General features: G+C 30.7%; 2 protein-coding genes across 3 annotated transcripts; one reads left to right on the plus strand and one right to left on the minus strand.

Moving 5' to 3' along the window:
• The first annotated feature begins 133 nt into the window (after positions 1 to 133).
• LOC141451265 (uncharacterized) lies at positions 134 to 10,345 on the plus strand. 2 transcript variants are annotated; one of them, XR_012456644.1, is made up of 5 exons: positions 134 to 488; positions 569 to 1,190; positions 4,937 to 5,018; positions 5,372 to 5,470; positions 10,038 to 10,345. XR_012456644.1 is itself a non-coding variant. In XM_074122525.1 (4 exons), exons 1-4 carry the CDS (start codon positions 383 to 385, stop codon positions 10,062 to 10,064), a joined length of 837 nt encoding a protein of 278 aa, XP_073978626.1. In that variant the 5' UTR covers positions 135 to 382; the 3' UTR covers positions 10,065 to 10,345. The 2 variants fall into 2 exon arrangements, 1 of the variants encoding a protein (XP_073978626.1); XM_074122525.1 differs by lacking the exon at positions 5,372 to 5,470 and having other exon boundaries at positions 135 to 488.
• Positions 10,346 to 15,443: 5,098 nt separating this feature from the next.
• On the minus strand, positions 15,444 to 16,436 carry Cisd2 (CDGSH iron sulfur domain 2). The gene is made up of 3 exons (XM_074122529.1): positions 16,277 to 16,436; positions 15,972 to 16,057; positions 15,444 to 15,891 (listed from the first exon to the last, which is right to left on the minus strand). The coding sequence occupies exons 1-3, from the start codon at positions 16,371 to 16,373 to the stop codon at positions 15,700 to 15,702; spliced, it is 375 nt and encodes a 124-aa protein (XP_073978630.1). The 5' UTR covers positions 16,374 to 16,436; the 3' UTR covers positions 15,444 to 15,699.
• Between the last annotated feature and the right edge of the window lie 114 nt (positions 16,437 to 16,550).

The following is a 16,550-nucleotide window of genomic DNA, read 5'->3' on the forward strand; positions in this document are numbered from 1 at the left end:
GTGTAACATCTAAGTAACTTCAGTAATAATTATTTTTATTTTAATTTGCCTTAATTTTTTGGGCAGAATCACTTTTTTTAAAAATAGGGATTTGAATCAACTCGTTCCACCATAAGATTCGTTCCAGAGGACCGAGTCTGCTCAAATAGCCCATCACTAGTTTTAATGGAGTTGTGGAAGAATGCTTGTGGCATGTCAACATTTTTTATGGTAGGTTTGACTACTATGACGGAATTGCTCTTTATTCATATGATTGGTTAGTTCTTTCTAATGAGAATATAAGTTTAATAGTATGAGCTTATTCTAAAGTGCCTCTCTTGCATGTGATATCAACTCTTTATCTCAAATATTTACGGAAAAAAAATCATTGTAATGACGTCCTATGTTTCTGGAGTGGATTTCTTTGAAAAACTTAGAAATGTTTAGTTGGAGTGAAAAATTTATTAAAAAAATTAGCTTTGTAGTTTTCACAGGATTACTTATTTTTGGTGAGTCATTTTTTAATTACATTATTATCTCGAAAGCGATGCGACTGTCTTTGTTATATTTTAATTACATAATATTGCAGATATTTGCGTCTCCATAACGCCAGAAACATTAAATTATTCACATCTACATGTTGTACCTCTGGACAATCCAACTCCTCATTCTACCAGCATAAATACAGCCAAAACTTGCACCAAGACCTTAGCAGATGGAACAAAAACAAAGATAGATTGCTCACTACTTGAAAGTCCTAAAAAAGAAGATAATTCATTAAAAAAAGTTGTATCTACAAATATACCATTAAATTCTACTAAAGAACATATTAATGTTAGTTCTACCACAGAAAATTCTGAAGTCGCTTCCATGACTGATAAGACTCATTTATATACTGGCGGTTTAGATGTGGATGAAATAAAGACTAACAATTACAGTAATGTAAACAAAAATTTAAGTTCGCAATCATCATTCCATCAGTCAAATTCAACTTCGGTTGATCATAGTAAAATCCATAAAAGTGTGGTTGATCAGAAAGGCGTTAAAGCAGAAAATATTACAGCCCCAAGTGATGCGAGTAATGTGCAAAAAAATGATTCAAATTCAAGAAAATTGCGATCCACCAAGGCAGCAGGAATCGCTGCTGGAATATGTGTTGCCCTAGGTGCTGTGGCGTACGTTTCATTAATGTTATGGAAGAAGATTTCAAAGTAAGTAAATATTTTATTTATTTATTTTGAAATATAATAATTTAAGTTCAAAACAATAATGATAAATAATTCATTTATTTTATTAAAGTGATGCGTAACTTTTCTTGTTCAAATAAAAAAATCAAACACACCTGGCTTTCTGTTTATACAATTTATGCAGTTATAAGTCAAAACTTCTTGAAAATTCATTATTGAGTTACATTTTCACTTTAAAAATCGAAGGGACTCGCTTCCCAACATGTGATTTTCAGTAGACCACAAATTTTAGCGACATATTAATTTTTTATCAATACTGAAATAGCACTTTAAAATGATCTGCGAAGTCGTCTTTCCTTCAGTATGTTATAATATACATTTTCACAATCATATTTTTAAACAAAAGAATATAAGATAAAATACTATACAAATTATATATTTAATGATGACTTTGAGTAAACTCTATTAGCGAAAAGCCTTGTATCGTATTCCTTTCAACTTCAATTGTGTACTTGAGTAGTTAGTCCACACAAATTTAAAAGTCTGTAGAACTATTCGTAACGCATCACATAGAGTCTACTACTAAATTAAGAATTTTGTTTACACCTTAGTCTTAAACTATGGCGCATTGTACCAGAGACAGTACATTAGAAACAAGCCTCCAACAACAACAACGCTTCCAAAACTGCCATATAATTAATTTTTCTTGAAAATCGTTTTGAAATTATAAAAAAGTTATTAAACTACTTATATTTAGTATGAATTTAGCGTTTTAAGTAAATCAATGGATCCTTTTTCAAGAAAACTGCAAAGCTTTTTGTACTTAAGTGACCATTTTGCTGATATTTACCAATAGCCTAAGTTGTGACAAATGAAAATATGTTAATAATAAAATGGAGCTTCTATAATTTTCTATATTCCTGTTCAGTATTTACTCACAAAAGAGAGTTTATTCGAACCAATTGAAAAAAAACGCATACAAGAGTGATTTCTAAAACATTTTTTGCAATAAAAAAGCTCTCCAAAACAAGTATTTCAAATTAGAACTAAAACTCGAAAATCCGCATGATCACAGTACTTTTCTTAAGGTCCAAGAGAAGTAAACCAAAAATCTGGTGTGGATGCTCCACTCTTCTTTCTTTTATGGCACAAGCGTAATTAAAAGTGCATTTAAACTTAAAATTTTGTGTTACCAAGATAGTTGGGTTTAATATTATACATATTCACTGTAATCAAATTATTTCTGTTCAAGGAAGCGTGACGTCACTTCTAAAAACGAACAATACATTCATGCACGCATAAAAAGAGATTAAGAACTTCATAAAAACTCTTCTTTTCACTCGGTTTCGAAAATATAACACGATCGCAGTACTTCTCCCTACAGAATATAACCGATGTAAACTATGCTATTGGTAAATCGTTTTGAAAATTGGGATTTGTTTTATTACATAATGGATAAGATATGATAAGCAAGTTTGAATATTAACACCTTGTTTGAATTTAATCTACCCCAGTGGTTCTATTTTAATAGAATTTAATATATATTAATAACATATAAATATATATATTATAATAATTTTCACAACTCATAAATTGTTTTCAGTTTTAATGTTCCGTGTTTTTCAAAATAAGGCAGAGAGAAATTTATTTATTATTATTTTTAAACAAAATTCTTCAACGTAAAAGTAAACATTCATTAAAAGAAAATATTTTGTAATCGCTTTCTATAAATACATCACTATGCCCCTAATGTTTTCCGGTTTCGATAAATTTTTTATTGCAATAAATGTAATTTCTTAAAGGTCAAAAAAATAAAAATAAAATAAAATAAAAGAAGAAAATGTTTTAATTAACATAACTTTCAACAAGAGTTTGCATTGTTATTTATTTTTATATTTTGTATTTAAGGCGCGTCAACATTTGATGTTATTAGTGCCAGATTTTTTTTTTAGTGCACTGTCGGCCTCTCGACAGTGTTCTTTCGTTAGACAACATTGTCCACCATTGGTCAGTAAAAAGCCACTAGAAAGAGAAAATTTCTAGAAAAAACAGATATAAGAATTTATAAGTGAGGGAAATTTATAGCTTCAATATTTCATATTTTGCTAGTTACGCAATCAGTATTGTTGGGAATTAATGAGGGTTTTTTTTAAATACAATAGTATGCTAAATAAATAAATAAAACACCGTATTTCTTAACAGTTCACAGGCATTGCGCGGTAGTATTTCTGGACTGTTGACTCATTCTTACCATATCTCGTTTAATCTCCATATAATGCTATAATGTACTTAGGAAATAATTAAGATTATTCAAATTTTCTCAAGGTATTTTACATTTAATGATGGTTTCTGCACGTCAAGTTCAAGTATATTTATTACATGCAACCTTCTAATATCTGAGGGCTAGATTTTAGTAAGCAAGTTATGCTGATGGGCTACTTCATCTCTTTCTCTACCTGTCCTTATGTTGGACAATTGAAGCATGAGATTATTTTAAGAGAAGCACAATATACTTTTATTTCGAAACGTTTTCCTTAGAAAATGGATTTTTTGTTGGTTTGCCGTAACTGTTGTACAAACTAACCTCTAAAGTGCTTCATATCTATTTGATACGCGTATATACACTTAGAAGAATATTTAAAACATTTTTAGAAATCGAGTTATAAGATAATCGATTAATCAAATGCGATTTTACAGAATACATTTTTTAATTTTTATTTCGAAAAAGTCTCAATTTTTTTTTTTTCTGTATACTAGAGTAATTGTTACAGCCACTTTTGAGTATTTAGAATTTATTTTACAACAAAATAAAATAATATAATGTAAATAATAATCAAAACAGCAGAATTGAATAGAATAAATAACACATTGAATAGAATAAATGAAATAAAAATTTAAATTCATACTATTTGTAGCATAATAAATAACAAATTCATAGATTAAACTTTGTATGTACCTTGTTGCTGCATTAGGCAGATTAAAATAAAATATCGTAGTGGCATTTATTTTAAGTGGTAATTATAGTTATTTTTCTTTACCTTGGACCATCTTAATCCTTATTAGGCATAAACACTTTTCTAACAAAAACGTTTGCGGGAAATAAGAAAGCGCCACAAGGAGCGCTAATTACCGCCTAAACAGTAATTATTTCATACAAGTAGATGTATCATTTTTATTTGAAACATTTTTACAGTGATTCAACAGTTTCTTTACTATAATCTGGAAAATGATCTTTGTTTGAGGGGATTGGGGGAGAATTCCCAAACTTTCTTGAAAAAATTGGGAGATTATATATATGATCTACGATATAGAATCATCGGTATTCCATTCCAGCTAAATTATTTGAGAAAATAATAATAATTTCACTTTTGAAGAAATATTTTTGTAATAATTTGCTTTTAGAAAAAGTGTTTCATATTAGAATTTATCGTTAATTTCTCGTAACTAGTCAACAATTTTCATTAAATTGAAGTGGTAATTAAAAAGTAAACTGATTAATCAAACTTTGATTATGGATGAAAGACCAAAGAAGGTAGGAGATCCTAAAAACATGCATGCTAAGATAGGTAAATTGAAAGATGTTAGTCAACACTGTGGACCTAACCACATTTTCAATTTTTATTTAACTTTAACATCGAGGCTTTCCGGTTTCCTAATTAATTGTAATAATTGCCAAAAGTAAAAGTCATGTTAACGATAATTCAGATTCAGTTTGTATTCAATTATTGTAAAGTCAGTTTACATTAATTTCTCTTTTTATTTTGTTGCAGTCAGCGTTATGGAAATAGAGAAATGCTTCTAAATGAGGATGATCTGGGTGATATTCATGATGAAGATATGAGACATTTTGAGGTATAAGAAAAATTATTATCATTTTATTTATTTATTCTTATCACAAAGTTACTTTCAAGAAAATATTTTTTAAAAAACTCGTCTACTTAATATTATACTCTCTGCTTTTCGTTCTTTTCCATACTATTCTTTTGTTTTCTGTTTGTCAGTTACTGCATTACCTCGCTTTTTTTATTATTTCATATTTCTTGAATTATGTAAAGAAATTATGAAAACTGAAAGTTCAAATTTGATTGTAGTCATAAATAAAAAAAGGTTCACAATGTTCTTATTACGTAAATTTAAAAATTTGATAAAATTTTTCTTTTTTTTTGTGAAATTGTACAATTCTTATGTGTTTTCTTCAACTATAGTTAAAGTTGCTGAACAAAGACGGAAAAGTCATAGAATCATAAATCCTGCAATGTGGGGCATAATTGAACAGCTGAATTGGTAGATGATATTTCATAGAGGTGCGGTTTTCCACCCATATTTATTTTCTTCTATTGACATGTTATATAAAGTGTAATTTTTTTTGTTCTTGATGTTATAAGCATGAGGCTTTATGGGAAATATTGCTTACTTTTTAAAAGCTTTAGGTTTGGTTTCACTGTGCATGTATTTTTTTTTTTTTTTAATTTCAGCTCTAAATATATTACGATAATTTTCTAAGTTCAAAATTATGCAAAAAAGAAGAAAATGAATCGAAGAATTAATTCTGATTATTTTACTTTCTGTTTGAATTCGATATACTTAATACTACTCGTTCCGCGCAGTGCGCATAAAATTGTTAACTTTCACTGTTCTTCGACCAAATTACCCTTCTTACTTGGCAGCCATTTCCATGAGTATTTAATGCAATTGCAAACAGAAGGTTATCCAAAGTAAAAAAAAAAAAAGGCAAGTGAAATGAATTATTTTTCAACTTGCGAGTTGTAAGTTAAAAATCTTATAAGTTTATAATTATAACAGAGAATGCAAAAAACACTTTCTGTTAATTAGAATAAACGATAGTAATAAAGTTTACATTTAGAGTATGCGTTGTTATTGGTTTTTGTACTCAGAGAACATTTATTTAAAAATTCTATCATTTCTTTTTCGTTAGTTAAAGCGAAAAGATAGCCTTAATTGCTGCATTCGGATCCCATTAGGTGAGATAACTCAATTAGGCTGCTTCAGGAGTTATACATGAACTAAAAGTACTTACCTGAACGAACTGGTACCAATACGGTACCATTTGCATAAGTAATATGCTAAATCAGTTTCTATTTATACAAATTTTATTCACTAACTTTTAGAAAGAAAAACCTTGGCAATTAAAAACAGCTTTTGATGTGTATAAGGTCTCCTTAAAATTTTCCGGTTTAGTTGTAAGAACGTTTTACCATACAGGCTCACAGTCATCATGTTTCCAATAATTTAATCAACTTAGCTTAGGTAATCAGTATTCACAACTGACGCAATTATGTTGCGCAATTATATTTATTTAAGTTTAAATATTTAATTGGCTTTATTTAAGCACGAATTTTTCTTGTAAATGAACAATTTTGAGAAGGAATCAGCAATTCAAATATCTATTATCATTACTAAATTGTGCTTAACTTATACATACCAAATTATTCATTATAATTTAATATATTCATTTATTTTGTCATTGTTATACAATCTATTGCAAATCGCCATCATTTGAAAAATATATTTGCACGTTTAGTTGCAACATTGATAAAAATTACTTACATTTTTAATTATTACTTTAGAAATAGCGAGGATTTGGTCAAAATAAAAAATAAAAAAAACTCAGTCTTTTTTGTCAACGTTTCGGCAAATTTATTGTCTTTCTCAGGGCCTAGATATTGCAAATAAATATCACAACAATTACAGAAATAAAAATAAAAAAACATCTTATTGAGAAACTGTAAGAAATGATGCCTCATCACTTTCTAGTCAATGCCGAATTTCTCCATTTAAGTCATGTTATATTTGGATATACCTGTACTCCATTCCTGTGGTTCTTAATATTTTTCTTTAACTCAACCAATTCACATAACCACTAAGTTCTAAATATTTAATTGAAATCATTCCTTACAGTTTTTTAGTAAGATGTTATTTTTATTCCTGTGTTTCAATGGTCTCATTGTTGCATCATTTATTTGTAATATCCAGACCTTGAGGAAGACAATAATAAATTTGTCGGAGCGTTGGCGAAAAGGCAGAGTTGGTTTTTATTTTGACCGAATCCTCGCTATTTCAATCCTAAATATAAATAGTAAAGAACATAATTTAAATACTAATTAAATGCAAGTACTTTCATTATATGAAGAATATCGCTTATATTTTGCGATACAAATTATAAAATTTTATTTGGCAAAAAAAATGCCTGAAAAGTAGGTCATTATTTCCTCATTACTTGAAAGTATTGGTTGATTTTGGTTTACCGATTTTGTCCAAAATTTTAATGTCACACTATTGGTCCCAAGTTGTTAAAACCACTTTTCCGAACTCAGAATACCTTAAACTATGCATTTACTGTGAAAACTCGAAATAAAAAATCAGCACTGTCACTACTTACAGGGCCGCCAACAATATGAGTACAACAGAAATTTTACTATCTTAATGTACTTTTTAGTTGTGGTGAAACAAAATGATGGCGTCAAGGCGTTTACGTTATATAGGGTTATCTGAGGTCAGCCTGTAGATACGATTTTATATATTTTATTGTTTAGAGAAATATTATCGCTTTCTGATAAAGTATAATTCAGTTTCAGGGTCTGTTTGGTAAAAAATACAAGTTATATGCTGATCTTGTTCTCATGATTCAGAATTAATTTTTTAAATTTTTATGTGTATATGTGTCAAATTTATGTATTTAGTTAAGGTAATTCCAAATTTGTCTTCCTGAAGCAATTTTATTGAATCTTTTAACATAATTATAAAATTTGATTGTTATTGAGATCTGTGAGGTTAATTTCTGGGATTAAATATTAATTTGTACTACTGTTTAGAAGTTTAGCACCATCCATTAGTGGCCAACTTAATGTACTTATTTAGTAAGTTTATAATTATTTCATCGTTGCTTTAGGTTCACTGCGTGTAGTTATCCGCCGATTTATAAGGAAAATCGGTTCTAAAAGTCATCAATTTTATCATGAAGAGTTGCACGTATTAACTCTTTTGCATACGCTTCGGGCGTCCATATTGGAGATTAGTGGAAGTATTATTAGGTATTTTAGGAATGCTAATGTTTGTAAAGAATGGTTGGTCTTTTCCTTTTGAGAAATCAGAAGATCTACAAGTATATCCCGGAATTACCGCATCAAATTTTAAAATTGTTTCGAGTTCTTAAAAAATTCTTGATGTTGATCTCCACAGGGCCAAATTATGCTAATATTTTTTTTTTTTTTTTAACTGCAAACCATCAATACAGATTAATCGCGCTTTGTCTAATAATTTTTTAACACTACTTTAAGTATAATATAACTATCGTATAGTGTAAAAATGGTTGTCAAAAATTCTCACTGAATATCATCGTTTGACTGACAGCCACTTTAGATTTGTATTATTGTTGTTAAGAAAACTTATCATCTTTCATTTTATTATATTTTTTAATTTGTGTAGCACTTTTATAAATTTAGGTGAATAAATGTACAGCACATTAATCGTCATAAAGGCACGTAGTTCTCATAAACATTTTTTTTTTGTAATTGTTATTTTAAATATCCTTCCTGTGACAGTATTTTTTTATTCATTTCCATGTGTAGAAGTTCTGAATGCGCGTTTATCCAACGTTTGCTTTTTACGTGTTTCATAATTTAAATATATATGATAACATTTTTATTGAATGAATTCAAAATATTTGCAAGACCTTTTATTTTGATTTTTTTATGTTAAATTATCAAATAGCTCACTATTTTTTTAATCATTCCACAGACCAGTAGAATTTTACTGCTTCAGCAAACATTAAACATGGTTCAATTGTAATTTTTGAATGCCTAAACCTAAAGATTTGTGAAAAATTAATGTCAAAAGAATTAGAAAATTTTTAAATGCTGATAAAATAGTAGGAATTGCGTGCTTTTTAAACTAATAAAATTTGCCAGATAAATTTGTTAGTTAAAAGTGTTGACATTCATTCCTTAACTATCCAGTGATGGCTGTAATGGAGAGATCACTTATATAAGGCACTGGGCGTCTCTTAGTCGATGACCGACTTTAAAGAAAATAAAATAATCGTTCCTTAATAAAAAGTATAATTTAAAATTGTTTATTTGCAACTCTTAATGGTTCAACATATTTTTTTATTAATTTTTTTACCTTAAGACTTTAGACAGTGTTCTCCTGTTACGTGCACCAGCAGTTAATTAACGTAGCTGTAAGAAGCCCCTAGAACAAAAAATAAAAAGTATATTTTGTATACAGGGCCGGCAGCTGGATTCGAACTCGGAATCTCCGCGTGGCTATCGCAAAGTATAGTTACGACATCTGTATCATCATTTCGCTTATACTGTTGAAGCATAACGTTTTCAGGTGACATGCGGGAGATTTGCGATTAAAATTTTGGGTTCTGGTTCAAATCACATCAATCGGAAGTAAAATTTCATCAATTCTTACTTCATTACAGCAATATTTTTTAAAAATAGATTTTTTTTTTATTTAATAATACCCATTAATTATGTTCGAAAACTTACTAGTATCGGTTTTCGCCCAAGAGGTAAAAACCATTTTTGCAGGGACTTCAAAATATGTATTTTCATTTAATTAAAACTCATTTTGAAAATTTCACTCGATCGTAAAACAAATAATAAGAAAAATTAAAAGTGACGCTAAGAGTTTTATAGGTCACAGTTTTGGGAGTGGATAATGGGAATAATTCTACACATTAAGGACAACGTTGAGAATAATATCATATTTTCCTAGATTATTTAAAAGCAGAAATAATATCCTGTTGCGGTTATCGAGACATTTATTACACTGCTGTATATTCAAAATATTTGTATTTCTTTTAATCGTTTAATACATATAGTATTTCTTCTTTTTTTTCAGGCTGCTTGCATCCAAATTGAAACTTGAGAAGCTTTCGCTGTAAGTTCGTTTCATAATGATTCTTCCTACATAGATAGTACCTATTGCGGTCAGTTGTAGGTGCTTAAATGTAAGCAAATTTATATATTTTATATTAAATATTAAAGAGGGATATTATTATTATATATATATAAAATTCTCTATATATATATGTGGTACCTAACAAAATAATTAATGTGGCTATTGTAAAGTTTAACTGTGTTATTTTGTGCCTTTTGTTGTGATAATATTTTATTATATTAAATATTTTTTACAAGCTGTTCTCTTTATACATTTTTTTTGTTTTTACAACCTTAAAGGCAAATGAATAGTAAGCGTATAAATACGAGTTTCAAATAATACATTCTACTATTATTTTGCTCATTTCACTCTACTGCTTACTGAGGATCCGTTTTTTTGTTTTTTTAAATGAAAACTGAATTGCTCTAACCAATGGTTAATATTATTTAAAAACAGAGCATACTCTATATTATAAAGTTTCTTCTAGTCTGAGCTCCTTTTTAATTTTTACTATTCCCTCTTATCTGGAGGTGTGTTGTCAACAAGCAGATCTCCTGTTACTAAATTTTCACCTGGAATCACGAAATGTGGTTTTTATAAATTAGACTTTGAGTGAATGTGTAACTTGAGAAAGATTTGAAAATCCAAATCTAACATCACTTCTCTTTCATTACCTTGGTTAATATTAACTAAGGGAAAAATATACTTCAATTATAATTAACGTATTTCGTACTAAACCAGTGGTCAGCAAGAACTAAACTATGGTCCGCGAAACACTTAACATTTTTAAAATAGTAATATATTTATTTGACATGCGGCCGCGTGTGAGGCGACGGCGTGGTGAGTGGAACTTCGAACGAGCGTAGAGCGCCTAAAAACAAGACTAGGAGTTGACTAAAAGCAAATGATGATGTGCATCTCTCTTTAAACAATATCAATCCCACGATTACCCATCCTTGTTAAGAAAATACAAAACTCAAAAAGCACATTAATATTACTGAAAACATAATCACAATGTTAATTGAAGTTTATATTTAAAATCTAAAAGTAGTTTACTGTGATATTGAACCTTGTGGTCCCTGCTAACAACAAAAATATTAAAATGGTCCCTGGTCATAAAAAGGTTGGGAACCACTGAACTAAACATTCTTATTCTAACAGATTGAAAAAGTGCCACACATACGAGGGTCGTTTGAAAAGTCCGTGCAAAAATAAAAACTACTTAATTTTTTGGGGTAAACCTTTTTTATTTTTCAACATAGTCTTCTTTTAGGCTTATACACTTCGTCCAACGCTGCTCTAGTTGTTGATCCCTTCCGAATAATAGGATTTGTCCAAGTCTGAAAAATAGCCATTCGTTTCTGCAATCACCTCCTCGTTTGAATAAAATCTTTTTCCCGCCAGCCATTTCTTCATATTGGGGAACAAATAGTAGTCCGAGGGAGCCAAGTCTGGAGAATAGGGGGGATGTGAAACGAGTTGGAACCCTATTTCCATTAATTTTGTGACTACAACTGCTGAGGTGTTAGCTGGTGCGTTGTCGTGATGGAAAAGGACTTTTTTGTGGGCCAATCGTGGGCGTTTTTCTTGCAGCTCGGTTTTCAAACGGTCCAATAACGATGAATAATATGCACCTGTAATAGTTTTACCCTTTTCCAGATAGTCGATGAGGATTATTCCTTGCGAATCCCAAAAGACAGTCGCCATAATCTTTCCGGCCGAAGGAACGGTCTTCGCCTTTTTTGGCGCAGATTCCCCCTTGGTAACCCATTGTTTAGATTGTTCTTTGGTCTCAGGAGTGTAGTGATGTATCCATGTTTCATCCACAGTGACGAAACGACGCTTAAAGTCCTGCGGATTCTTCTGGAACAGCTGCAAACCGTCCGTGCAACACTTCACACGATTTCGTTTTTGGTCAAGCGTGAGCAATCGCGGCACCCATCTTGCGGACAGCTTTGTCATGTCCAAATGTTAATGCAAAATATTATGTACCCGTTCATTCGAGATGCCCACAGCACTAGCAATCTCACACACCTTCACTCTTCTGTCATCCATCACCATATCATGGATTTTATCAATGATTTCTGGAGTAGTAACCTCAACAGGGCGTCCAGAACGTTCAGCGTCACTTGTGCCCATATGGCCACTCCGAAAATTTTGAAACCACTTATAAACTGTTCTAATCGAAGGTGCAGAGTCACCATAATGTTTATCAAGCTTCTCTTTAGTCTCCTGAGGCGTTTTGCCTTTCATAAAATAGTGTTAAATCAACACACGAAATTCTTTTTCTTCCATTTTTTGAAAATCACTCGACTTCCTCGATTCAAACGAATGCCAAACACAAAGAAATAGACCGATCTGGCTGAAACTTGGTGTGTGTTCTTCCAAGAGATGCTACTAACTAAACATAACCTCGATACGCGCCAGTAGTGCTATCTCTCTGACTTTGCACGGACTTTTCAAACGACACACATACATAAAATGTGTGCTTGTCCAAAGGTTGAACATTAATAATATAATTACTAAGTTGATTAGTGTGTTGTTGAATTGATGCAATAATATTGCATATTGCATGTGACCATGTGGTCGAATAAGCTTTCACCCTGGTTTTAGCAATAAAGATAATTTTTGTAAAGCAGAAATAATCTGTTTGGCAAATAAACATTTTTTTTCTTATAAAATTTCTACTACTTAGTTTATAAAAGTTTATACGTCGTTATTTTAGAGCTTCACGTTGATTGGCAAGCTGAAAAACAGCGATGAGGTCTATTTCTTAATAATCGGCGCTGATGATGTTTCAAAAAATAGTTCTTGCATATGATTGAACCGAGGAGAAGAGGAATTGTGATAACTCTATTTACTGAAGAAGTTCTTAGTCATCAATAGATTGCACTTGTTTCCTTTTATTCAATCTTGTCAAATATTATACAAATCTAACAATTATAAAATTTGATAAATAATAATTGAATATATAGGTTTCGTGTCCGTAAATTATTCAATTAAGGATTCAAAATCGGCAAGGAATCGGTCAAATAAAAACAGCAACTCGTCTTTTTGCCTATGTGGCAAAATGAGTTGTTGTTTTTATTTGACAGATTCCTCGCCAATTTTGAATCCTTAATTGAATAATAATTTATTAAGAACAGTGGTTTGATGGATAATGCTGTTCTTTAAGAATTTTAAATGACTTAATTGCTAACTTAAAGATTCAGCTCCGATGTTCCAACTCGTAAAGTGCTTTCTTAATGGGTTCTGATGGTAACACGGAACTATGCTAAATTTGACAATTTTTGTTTAAAATTAGTACGCGTCGACACTTAGGGGGTAATTATAATAATATAATTATAACCACATTTTCTAAGCAAAACCTTTTAAGAACTCTGCTGGCCACCACTAACAATAAACAGTCCGCTCCGGACAGTGAACTGTAGAAGTTGCTATGAAGAGAAAATCTAGTGGCAGGCAGCTTGCCTCTTGAGTCCAGTGAACCCGCTTGGGAGTCCATTGCAAGTGCACTATCTACGCTTATCTTTTCAATTATAAGAAAAATTGTTTATTTATTTTGCATCCAACAAAACTTGAGTTCTACATGTAAAATCAAAAGGGAATAAAAGACCATCAAGAATCTATATAAATTACATAAATATCTGGTTTTATAGTTTGTACATGACAATCGTACAAACACCTTTTAAAACTGCTTACGAAAATGCTTCTAGTGCTGCCCATGTTAAGCGGATATATTTGCAACAACTCTAATATACCACATTATCTGCAAAATTATGAAATGTTCTTTAGATGAATCCAACTCTTCAAATTAACATTATTGTAAATTCATCCATTTTACTTTCAATTGAAAGAAGGGAACTACTGACAGATATGTATTTTACTTTTTATTGCATTCTTACTATTATCTCTCCTGGAGTATTAAAGCATTATTCTGAAAGATACGTGTGCCTTAAAGTATACATTGTCTGGAGATTATCCTCTCTTCATATGCATGGAAAAAATGTCCTGCTTTAAGCAGACATACTTGTTTGTGTAAACAGTAATATAATGAAGTCAGCTTGATGCGCCTACGAGAGAATTTTTAGCGGCAAGCAGTAAAATTGCCGTTTTTTGTGTTTTTCCGATGAAGACATCATAAATGTTTAAAATGATATTAAGTGATGTGGGTAGCTTTTATAGTAAAACATTAAGTTAGTTGGGAAGGAAAAAAAGCGTTACTAGCCGGATGTCTTATATCTTCTTCCACTGAAAATTAACTGCCATGCTGTACGAAGAATTATAAGACTTAGAATGAGGCAGTTCAACCTCTTGATTCTTATTAAGTAACAATTCGGCCCACCTAATCGAGAAAAAATTGGCAGTATTTAGAATAATTTCATAACCTTCGAATATTATGCCAAGAGTACTATATCCAGCTAGTCCAAGTCTTTAAACCTACAAAATTGTAGAAGTAAGGAAAAAAAAAGTTGAATTCCCATCAACTAGACATGTCTTATCTAACTGGGAATCCAGCGACATTCCAACTGGCTAAAGATACTCTAATGCAAAGATTAAATTGCAGATTGCTGCAAGAAGGCACAAAAACGAAGCCTTTTAAGTGCACTGACTGCTTCCGGGGTGTGTTCACTCGTCAATGTATCCATCAAAAAGAAATAAGCGAGTTTGAAGGAAGAAAAAAAATCTAAGGCTAAACATCTGGATTCGAGCAATAATTGCATGGGTCATTTGAATGAGATGGAAGAAGAACCGTTGTCGCAAGAGATTGTGGTGCATGCAATGGGATAGATGTTTAAAAGGAAATCCGGCATTTTATCTACTATCTCCGACTGAACTCCAGGAATAAAGCGAATCGTTTTTTACTGATTCCTTTACAAACGCAGTGATTATCGCGCACCATAGCGTATGCCTTTTATGCAGTTACAAGTGTAGGTTTACTTTCAAAAATGGCTCATAACTGATTACATTACAGGACATCCAGGAGTCGTTTAAAAGAATGATGCATCTTATAACATCTACATCAGGCGCTAAATACCTCAGTATTAGATGCGCCGAAAAAGTAAGTTTATTAATAAATTTTTCGAAAACGTCTTACTTTCTAATTAACAATTACCTATGGCAGTATCTTTTTTCATTCCTGAAGTATTTTTCCATTAAAAAAATTATAAGTTATTGATAAACACCCTACTACTTCAAAATATGAAATTAAAGTCATTTCCCGCTTTATTCTTAATAAACATTTTGCCAATTCAATCATTAATAACTTAATGTGTAGTTATGTAGCTCTTTCTTTGCTTCTGTAAACACTATCTAGGATAGTGAAAGGTAGGAAACTAGTTTTTTATTGCAATAATCGCACGAACATTTCAGTTGTCAAAGTTTTTAATTACGGATCATTTATCAAACAATAAATGTTACAGCATCTCTCTTCCTCGCAAAAATAAAGTTTTTAATTTAAAAATGAAATAAAAAATTCTCTCTATAAAAAAAGTTTGTTTAGTAAGGCCAGTACGTTCAATAAACAGCAACAAATAGTAATTGAATAATACCATAAACCAAATCACACAGTGTAATCCACTATTTATAGGGGTTAATGGTTCTACTTTTTTTACATGTTGTTTCACTTCTTTTTTATAACAACAGGTCCAACATTGTCACCATGTTCTGCGTTATGTTTGGAATGGCTTCCATCACACAGAGGAAACTTAGAACTTCGCCAACAACGACAATAAGCTGTGGAGTCGCCTAAATCTTCAATATTGCCTATATGCACCACTTTCGGATTTTCTTTTTCAACTGACAGATTGACCACCTAAAAGAGAGAGAGTGAGAGGATGATATATACTTAACCTACAATAAATTAAAAAAATGAAGATAATTTTGTGCTATTACTTGCTTGGGTTTAATTGTTCTGTAAGTCAAGTAGGAAATTCCTCCAACCACTGTGAAGAATGGTACGAGGGAAACCCAATCTTTAACTAGAAAAAAGAAAAAAAGTTCTTCGAAAAAAGAAATTTATTGGTTGTTAGCTGCTAAAAAAGTTATCCAGATATTAATTACATTCAAAATAAACATTGAAAATTGGACTTAATGATTTGCTAGTTCTCTATATGAGGCTGGAAACTAAATATAAAAATGAGAGGTTCTAAGGTACTCCAAGTTTATTTTTTAACTGTAAAACAAGAGGTCATTCATACCACTTAATTTAAACCATCCTCCTATAGAAGCCGGAATTGGTAGATTCGATAAATAATTCGGTATATGAATTTTTACTAAACTACTCACTGATTCCATTTTGCAGATTACGAAAGGCTGTTTGCCAAGGAGCTTTTGCACTCGACTTTTTCCTTAAAATTAGTTCATATTTGTTCTAAGGTCATTAGCTTCATATGACTTCAAATTAAACAAACCAATAATTAGCAATATAAATTTTATCATACTTTTAATTTGTTGAAAATTATTTATGAAATA

The sequence above is a fragment of the Rhodnius prolixus genome, unplaced genomic scaffold, assembly GCF_049639745.1.
Source record: "Rhodnius prolixus isolate KJV_2025 unplaced genomic scaffold, Rpr scaffold_8, whole genome shotgun sequence".
Lineage (NCBI taxonomy): Eukaryota > Metazoa > Arthropoda > Insecta > Hemiptera > Reduviidae > Rhodnius > Rhodnius prolixus.

Excerpts from the sequence above, each read along its gene's own strand:
- LOC141451265 (XM_074122525.1), top strand. The coding sequence starts at position 383 with ATGTTTCTGGAGTGGATTTCTTTGAAAAACTTAGAAATGTTTAGTTGG. Across the intron at positions 489-568 it reads CACAGGATTACTTATTTTTG|ATATTTGCGTCTCCATAACG; the intron begins GTGAGTCATTTT and ends ATAATATTGCAG. Across the intron at positions 1,191-4,936 it reads TTATGGAAGAAGATTTCAAA|TCAGCGTTATGGAAATAGAG; the intron begins GTAAGTAAATAT and ends ATTTTGTTGCAG.
- Cisd2 (XM_074122529.1), bottom strand. The coding sequence starts at position 16,373 with ATGGAATCAGTGAGTAGTTTAGTAAAAATTCATATACCGAATTATTTA. Across the intron at positions 16,058-16,276 it reads AGGATGGTTTAAATTAAGTG|TTAAAGATTGGGTTTCCCTC; the intron begins GTATGAATGACC and ends TCTTTTTTCTAG. Across the intron at positions 15,892-15,971 it reads GAACAATTAAACCCAAGCAA|GTGGTCAATCTGTCAGTTGA; the intron begins GTAATAGCACAA and ends TCTCTCTTTTAG.